The sequence below is a fragment of the Acanthaster planci genome, linkage group LG02 (genome assembly GCF_054643075.1).
Source record: "Acanthaster planci isolate LZ-2023a linkage group LG02, COTS_SCS, whole genome shotgun sequence".
Lineage (NCBI taxonomy): Eukaryota > Metazoa > Echinodermata > Asteroidea > Valvatida > Acanthasteridae > Acanthaster > Acanthaster planci.
In genome coordinates, this window is record NC_141778.1 from 8,982,117 (window position 1) to 8,990,412 (window position 8,296).

General features: G+C 45.7%; 1 protein-coding gene across 4 annotated transcripts; it reads left to right on the forward strand.

Moving 5' to 3' along the window:
- The first annotated feature begins 131 nt into the window (after positions 1 to 131).
- On the forward strand, positions 132 to 8,238 carry LOC147799841 (uncharacterized). 4 transcript variants are annotated; one of them, XM_087132156.1, is made up of 2 exons: positions 132 to 1,282; positions 1,884 to 8,238. In XM_087132156.1, the coding sequence occupies exon 2, from the start codon at positions 3,608 to 3,610 to the stop codon at positions 6,191 to 6,193; it is 2,586 nt and encodes an 861-aa protein (XP_086988282.1). In that variant the 5' UTR covers positions 132 to 1,282; positions 1,884 to 3,607; the 3' UTR covers positions 6,194 to 8,238. The 4 variants fall into 4 exon arrangements, with proteins under 4 accessions (XP_086988282.1, XP_086988274.1, XP_086988285.1 ...); XM_087132148.1 differs by having other exon boundaries at positions 132 to 1,261; positions 1,880 to 8,238; XM_087132159.1 differs by having other exon boundaries at positions 132 to 1,261.
- The last annotated feature ends 58 nt before the right edge of the window (positions 8,239 to 8,296 follow it).

Genomic DNA, 8,296 nt, shown 5'->3' on the forward strand with positions numbered 1-8,296 from the left:
TGGCTGTGGTACGTCTTGTAATGTTGACCTGATCATCCACGATTAAACCAAACTTTGTCCAACTTGGGCGTCGCGAGGGGAGCCAAGGAGGTGACTGTTCCGCCCCTCCCCCCGAAGCAATTTAAAGATATTAAAGGGGATGAAAAAAATCATCAAATTATCCGCAAGACATTGAAATTGACCCCAAAACATTTTGTGATCTTTCAGTTCGTTGCCGATGAGTGCTTTCTCCCCCCCCCACCGCCGGAAAAAAAACCTGACAACGCCAACACAGTCTAAATTACGTTTAATTATTTTTATCGCCGATCGTGTACTTTGCAATGCATTATCTTCAATCAAGTCAGTTCTTCTTAAAGGGTTCTCAAAGACCTGCACTAAACATGACAGAGTTTGTTTGTGCGAGATATGCTTCCAAAGTTTGTTTTTAAGAGATACATTTTGTCAAACCGTTTTTACGAGAAGTATTTTTAGAAATGTTTCCTTTTTTAAAAGAAGGACGAGATTACAAAAAATATTTGAAATTAGTTTAAGGAGCAAGTTTATTTGGGGAGATACATCGATCACACCATGATCTGACCTATCTCGATTTTTGACGAATTTCGGTTTTTAACATATTCTTGTTCTGCATAATCGAATCTTTATTTTCTGAAAGTTTCAAACGTTTAGGTGCTCTAAAAAGCTAAATAAATTAATTTGATTAATTAAAAATGTTGACCTACTTCTCCAAATTCTTAAATTATTATTTCACGGACTGACGCATTGAGATAGGTCACTGCGTGGAACGTGTAGACAATTCCGTTTCATTTCCACAAAGTGACCTATACAGTCTGGTATCTGTACCATAAGCGACACCTGTCGATGTCGTTTGAAGTTCGGTGATTCGGAACCAGTCTTTAGCACTTTTTGGTGTCATTCGGTGGCTGAACGTTGAACCTTAATCCCAACCCAGTTTCTGTTTCCGTAAATGGCTGAGCACAAGTATATTCTTTTTACGATATTCAAATAAAATTGTAATGGACATTCGTACGATGTCACGAAATCCTTAGCGAGGCGTACTTGTGTAGTGGGCTTGTAGCTCATATGGTCATGGCAACAATACTGTGGCGGTCTCGGCTTTTGGAGCCCAGTCGAGCCTAGCCCCACTAGTGTGGCACGGACTCTCACTCCCGATCCATCCTAAGGATAAATCGGGAGTGATCCGTGCCACACTAGTGGGGCTAAGTCGGGCCGGCCCACGTCAGCGAGGACAAAAATAGCATTTGTACGTGTTTGCTTCGTGACGGTTTGTGCTTTATGTTTCTATTTTAGGTTGATTTTAAGTAAACCAGTCCAGATAAAATTTTAAAGTCTACACGGTTAAAAAGAAGCTAAACGCAATGAACTGTAACAATAGTTGCCATGTTTAAAATTGCAAAGTATGCAAAAACCTAAGCATTGTTTGCTACATACTGCAAAAATAAGTACACAAGACCGAAACTCGGATCGAATCACTGTCGACTATTTTGGTATCATGTACTATTTACTATGGTGTACTATTTACGACACACATTTTTGCCTCTCTTTAAGTAACGCAACTACACGATGCGACGGCAAGATGGCACACGACACGATGTGCCCTGTGCGTACAAATGTATCGGCAAAAACGCGACGGTCCGACGCGACGGCACGACGCAAGGGAGTCGTCGCGTCGTGTTGTTGCGTTGCCTTGGAAGAGGTTAGAGAGAGGCAGAAATGCGTGTCGGACATAGTACACCACACAACTGTACAGACTCAGGGGTATTAATTAAGCACTATGACTGGCCCCAACCAGTCTTTAGAAACAAACCCCACCACTGGCCAGTGGATTAGTCAATTTCTAATATTGTTCATCTGCTTCGAGCTAGGGGTATTCCTCGCCGACGTGGAATTCGTGGTGGACACCGTCGGAAAATTTCTGTCATTGTTGACAATTTTCCGCGCCATCGTTTCCCAGAGAGGTGTCAATCAAGGCATGACATCAATCGTACACTGACTCCAGTTTCGGCTTTTGTCGGTGACAAACCACAAGACATTCCTGTTTTGATCGACCAGCTCTCTCGACCCTTTCGTGGTAACTGTTGGCGATCAAGCAATCGCACCTTAACACCAGTGGCGCACATTCCTCACTATTAATTTGTTTGTAAATCGTGGAGAGGATCACACTGTGAGATTCTGCACCCTTAATACTCGGTCTCTTAGGAATAAATCGGTGGACTTTCTTGATTAGGAATGTAGTTCTGGAGTAGCCTAGACATTTTTGCCCTGACAGAAACGTGGTTCACGGATGTTGACGATGCTTGCAGACCCCTGTCGGATTCAAGCTGCTAGATCACCCAAGAACCAGCCGGATGGGGGAGGCACTGCCTTGCTTCTCGGTGATGGTATGGATGTCACCAAGACGGCAGCCGGAGAACGTCAATCCTTCGAATTCTCGGAATGGTTGATTAGGTCCGGTTCGCAGTCTCTTAGACTGGTTATTGTCTATCGACCACAATATTCATCCAATCACCAAATCACTGTTAATGCATTTATTGATGAGTTTTCTGACTATCTAGAAACGGTTATATTATCTAGTGAGCCCCTTGTGATTACTAGAGATTTTAATATTCATGTTGACATGGTTCAAAATCACGATTCCATGCGTTTTGCTGAGATACTGGAATCTATGAGTTTACAACAGCATGTCATCACTCCTACTCATATACACGGTCTTATATTGGATTTAATAATTACTCGTCAATCAGAATCTGTTATATTGGGAACACCGATCTCTGGTGAATTATTCTCAGATCATTTGCCCGTTTTGTGCAATATCCAGTTGAAAACGTCCTGTTTATCTGTGAAAGATGTGTCATATAGGAAATTAAAGGCTATCGACTTGGCTAAGTTTAATAATGACATTTGTAATTCTGAATTATATAATGAGGATTCTGTTCTTATTGATTCAAAGGATCTCAATGGTCTGGTTGATTTGTACAATGATACCATGGGCATTATTATTGATCGTCATGCTCCACTTAAGTCCAAAACACTTGTTCGACCACGTGTACCCTGGTATAATAATAATATCAAATTAGCCAAGTGTGAAAGAAGGAAACTTGAGAGGAAATGGCGTTTGATGGGTCATAGCACGATCTAAACATGTTTAAATCCAAGAAAAATAATGTTACTTTTTTAATGAATATTGCTCGTCAGGAATACTATACCAACTTTATAGAAAAGAATAGTACTGATCCCAAAAGGCTTTTTAGGGCCTATGGTTCTCTCTTTCTTAATAAGGTTTCTGTTTTACCGATGCTCGAAAACTTGCAAATCATATGAGTGATTTCTTTGTCCAGAAAATTGGTAATATTTGGCTAAAATTGAATTGTATTAATCCTTCACCCACTTATAATATGTTTGTTTCACACCCAGCGCCACCCACTCTAACTGATTTTAGTCAATTATCTCAACTGAAGTCTGCAGCATCCAGACTTCAGTTGCCTGATGAAGGCTAGCAGCACTAGCAGCCGAAACGTCGCTACCAGCAACACGACACCGCGAGTCATCGATTATCTTTTTACTGTATTTGTCATCCACCGCGGTGATTATGTTTATCTCTTCTATTGATTCAACATATGGGCGCACTGCCCTTAAGCTCATACGTAGGTATGAACGCTGCAGGATGAAGTTTGCCCGCTACTCCAACCACCTGACCTTCCTTGTCCGTTGCATCAAGAACTCAGTGGTTCCCAAGGACCTTAGGGTCAAACCTCCGGTCCGCACCAAGGGAGCCCTGAAAGCAGCAGAGACAGCCTCTCTTCGTTTTCTACGTGAGAGAATACACCTGACCAGAGCCACGAAGAAGACCATCGGGGCCGAGGTGGACTCCACTTTGGCCCAGATCCGGTCCACTTTCAGTGAAGCTGACCGTGCCCGCCTCACCCAGCATATCGACCGCCGTTGCCGCCGGGAGTTCGAGAAGTGCAAGGCCCGCCAACTCGCCAAGTTCCAAGACCTAACTGAGGAGAGTTCGGCCCATCGCACCACCCAACGCCCAATCGAATCTGCCGTTGACACTTCGAAGTGGGTCGTCAACCTCTCCGCGAGGACCCTCACCACCGTCGAGACATCTCTTCTAGGGAAAGGCCTCAACTTCGCCGTCACCCCCGACCACGTACCGGCAACGGAGATCGTGGCCAGTGTGGAAACAACGTTGAAGAGGCTGGACCCGGAAACAGCTGATCTGGTACGCAGAGAAATCAACGCCACGTTACGGAGGGCACGCCCGCCCAGGAGCAACATCAACCGGGAGCAACACAGCGCCCTGAAGGCTCTACGGCAGGATCGTTCCATCGTGATCCTTCCCGCCGACAAGGGCCGTGCCAGCGTGATCCTCGACGCCCACACATACCGGGACAAGATGGATGAGCTCATCTCCACGGGCCCTTACCGGAAATTGGCTAAGGATCCCACCGACAGGCTGTGCAGGAAGATCACGGCCCAGCTTCTCGCCCTGAACAAGTCCGGAAATCTGGACGACGCCACCTACCGGAAGTTGCGTCCCACCAGCAAACAGCCTCCCCGGATGTACGGTCTACCCAAGATCCACAAGCCGGGGACACCCTTGAGACCCATCGTTTCATGCGTGAGTTCCTTTGCGTACAACCTCTCCAAGCATCTAGCCGGGATCCTGTCACCGCTGACCGGTAACACACCAAACACCGTGCCCAACTCCACAGCTTTCGCAGAGTTCCTCCGCGGGCAGCACATCAGCAGCCATGAGGCGTTGATCTCCTTCGACGTAGTGTCTTTGTTTACCAACGTCCCCATAGATGGCGCTTGCTGTGTGGCCCGTCGCCGCCTGGAGGAAGACCCTGAGTTGCCTGACCGGACAACGCTCTCCCCTACTGAGATCGTCTCACTGGAGTTTGTCCTACGCTCCACGTATTTCCTGTACGAGGGAGCATACTACGAACAGACAGACGGAGCAGCTATGGGTAGTCCGGTGTCAGCGGTTATTGCCAATCTTTACATGGAATCTTTCGAGGAGGAAGCCCTGCAGAGTTGCCCACCCGACTGCCGTCCTACCCTGTGGAAGCGGTACGTCGATGACACCTTTGTCATTGCACCACGAGATCAAACCAGCCGTCTCCTCAACCACCTGAACAGTCTCAAACCCAGCATCCAGTTCACCATCGAGAATGAGCAAGACAGCAGCATTGCATTCCTGGACACCATGGTCCACAGGGAACCCGACGGCAGTCTGACCAGCACTGTGTATCGCAAGCCTACCCACACCGACCAGTACCTGGCCTTTGACTCACACCACCCAGTGTCCGTCAAGAGGGGCGTGGCCAAGTGCCTACATGACCGCGCCTCGCGCCTGGTTACCAGACCACGCCACACAACCGCCGAGAGACGCCGAGTCACCGCTGCCCTCAAGGCGAACGGGTATCCAGCGTCCTTCATCCGACAGTCATCGAGACCCAAGACCAGCATCGAAGTGGAGCGACCGGAGTACAAGGCTTTCACCGTTCTTCCCTTTGTGGACGGTATCTCCGGACGGCTGAAGAGGATCCTGGAAGACCACGGCGTCCGCACCGTGTTCCGATCACCCACCACCTTAAGGAGCCAACTCGTGCGCCCTAAGGACCCCATCCCACCCGGAAGACGCGGAGGAGTGGTCTACAAGATACCATGCGGTGACTGTGGCAAGGTATACATCGGCGAAACTGGCAGACCAATCGGCGAGAGAATCAAGGAGCACCAACGCGACGTGAGACTCTCCCGTGTGGAGTCGTCAGCGGTAGCCGAGCACACCTGGGGAGCTGGTCACCACCCCGATTGGGACAGCGTGCAGTGCGTGGACCAAGACCAGCATTGGTACACAAGACGCGTCAAGGAGGCCATCCACATCCGCCTGAATAGACACAACATCAACAGAGACAGCGGCATCGACATCCCCGGTTTCTGGCTCCCCACCATCCGCCAACACAACCACCGGAGCACCGGAGCGCAACGGAGCCATACCGAGGACACGCCCCTTCACGCCCATGAAGTGGAGCGGGCGACGCCCGCTGAGGTCACCTGCACTGCGTCCGCAATACACGGCGGGGGACACGCGGAGGACGCGGTCCGGCGGTATATAGCAGACCCTGCAGCATCCAGACTTCAGTTGCCTGATGAAGGCTAGCAGCACTAGCAGCCGAAACGTCGCTACCAGCAACACGACACCGCGAGTCATCGATTATCTTTTTACTGTATTTGTCATCCACCGCGGTGATTATGTTTATCTCTTCTATTATCTCAAAATTGTGTTCGTAAACTGGTGACCGGCTCCAGTAAGAAAACGTGCATTCTTGACCCGATTCCTACTAATCTGTTTGTCGATTGTTTGGACTCCTTTTTGCCATTTGTTACTAAATTGATTAATCTTTCACTAAAGAGCGGGGAATTTCCAGCGGCTTGGAAATTGGCTGTTGTTCTCCCTTTACTAAAAAAAACCTGGACTTGAGGGCAAAGTGGAAAATTTTCGACCTGTGTGTAATTTACAGTTCATTTCGAAGCTGCTGGAAAGGGCCGTTGCTGATCAATTGCAGTCTCATCTGACACGGAATAATCTATATCCAGTTATGCAGTTATCGTAAATTTCAAAGTACTGAAACTGCTTTATTGAAAGTTCAAAATGATTTGTTGATGGCCATGAACAGGAAACATGTTACACTTCTTGTGTTATTGGATTTGAGTGCAGCTTTCGACACATTAGATCATGATCGTTCTTTTGAGTTTACTCCAGTCACGTTTTGGAATTATTGGCACTGCCCTTAACTGGTTTAACTCATATTTGAGTGGTAGATCTCAAAGGGTTTTGGTCAATGGTAAACTGTATGGTAAACGTAATCTTGAATGGGGTGTTCCTCAAGGGTCATGTTTAGGTCCTTTATTGTTTATCTTGTACACTAGTCAGTTGTTTGACATCGTCAATGCTCATCACCCAAGAATTCATTGCTATGCTGATGATACTCTGTTGTATTTATAATTTTGTCCAGATGAAACTGCTAGTCAGGAATTTGCCGTGTCAGCTATGGAGGCTTGCATACACGATGTCAGACAATGGATGTTTAATAATGGATTACTTTTGAATGACAATAAAACAGAATAATTTATCATTATTGGCACTCGTCAAAAAATATCCAAGGTAACTTTGGATGGTATTCATGTTGGGGAATCTGTCATTTCACCCTTGGCTACAGCTCGTAACTTAGGTACCTGATTTGATGCTAATATGTCTATGAAAACTCATATTACTAACGTTTGTGGTAGCGCATTCTATTATCTGCATAATATTAGGCACATTCGGAAATATCTCTCCAAGGAATGTACTGAGACACTGATTCATGCATTTATCTCAAGTAGATTGGATTACTGTAATAGTTTTTTAAAGCATACCCAGTACTCATATTAATCAGCTCAAGAGGGTACAGAATGCTTGTGCACGACTCGTTTACAAGACACCAAAATTTTGTCGAATTACTCCTCTTCTTATTGATTTACATTGGCTTCCGGTTTTATATAGAATTGAATTTAAAATTTTGTTGATTGCATACAAAGTCTTACATGATTTCGCTCTTCCATACTTAACTCAGCTTGTCTCTGTAAGGCCTCGGAACCGTTACCATCTTCGTAGTTCCAGTGACGGTGTCCTCCTCAATTATCCATCAGGTCGGGCTAAGGCCACCCTCGGAGATCGAGCATTTGAGTATTGTGCGCCACGTCTCTGGAATAAGCTTCCATGTTATATTAGAAGTGCTACCAGTGTCATTACTTTTAAATCAATGTTGAAAACATATCTTTTTAAGAAAGCTTATTAGTAATTTCTGGGCTCTGGGTGATTGTTAATTTTGATTGTAATTTTGTCGTTTTTAATTTTGTTGCACCTGTCTGGGAGAATCTGGGTGTTCTCTTGGAGAGTGCTTCCAGTTTTCAGGCACAAGGATGAGTCTTGGACGCACGATGGGTCGTTGGAGGGAGAGTTGGTGCCGGCCGTGTGTGGAAGTCCCACCATGTTTGGTTTAAACTTTTAAATCAATGTTAAATTGTGTTTATTTTAATTATTTTGGGTCTTTGTAAAAATTTGTTCTAATAGGTATTTTTTTAAATATTGTTAAGCACTCCTGAACATTTTTTATGAGATGAGCGCTATATAAATTGAATTTAATAATAATAATAATAATAATAATAGCAAGATCTCCGAATTGACATAAATTATCAACTATCTGAGGGTTTACAACGGCTG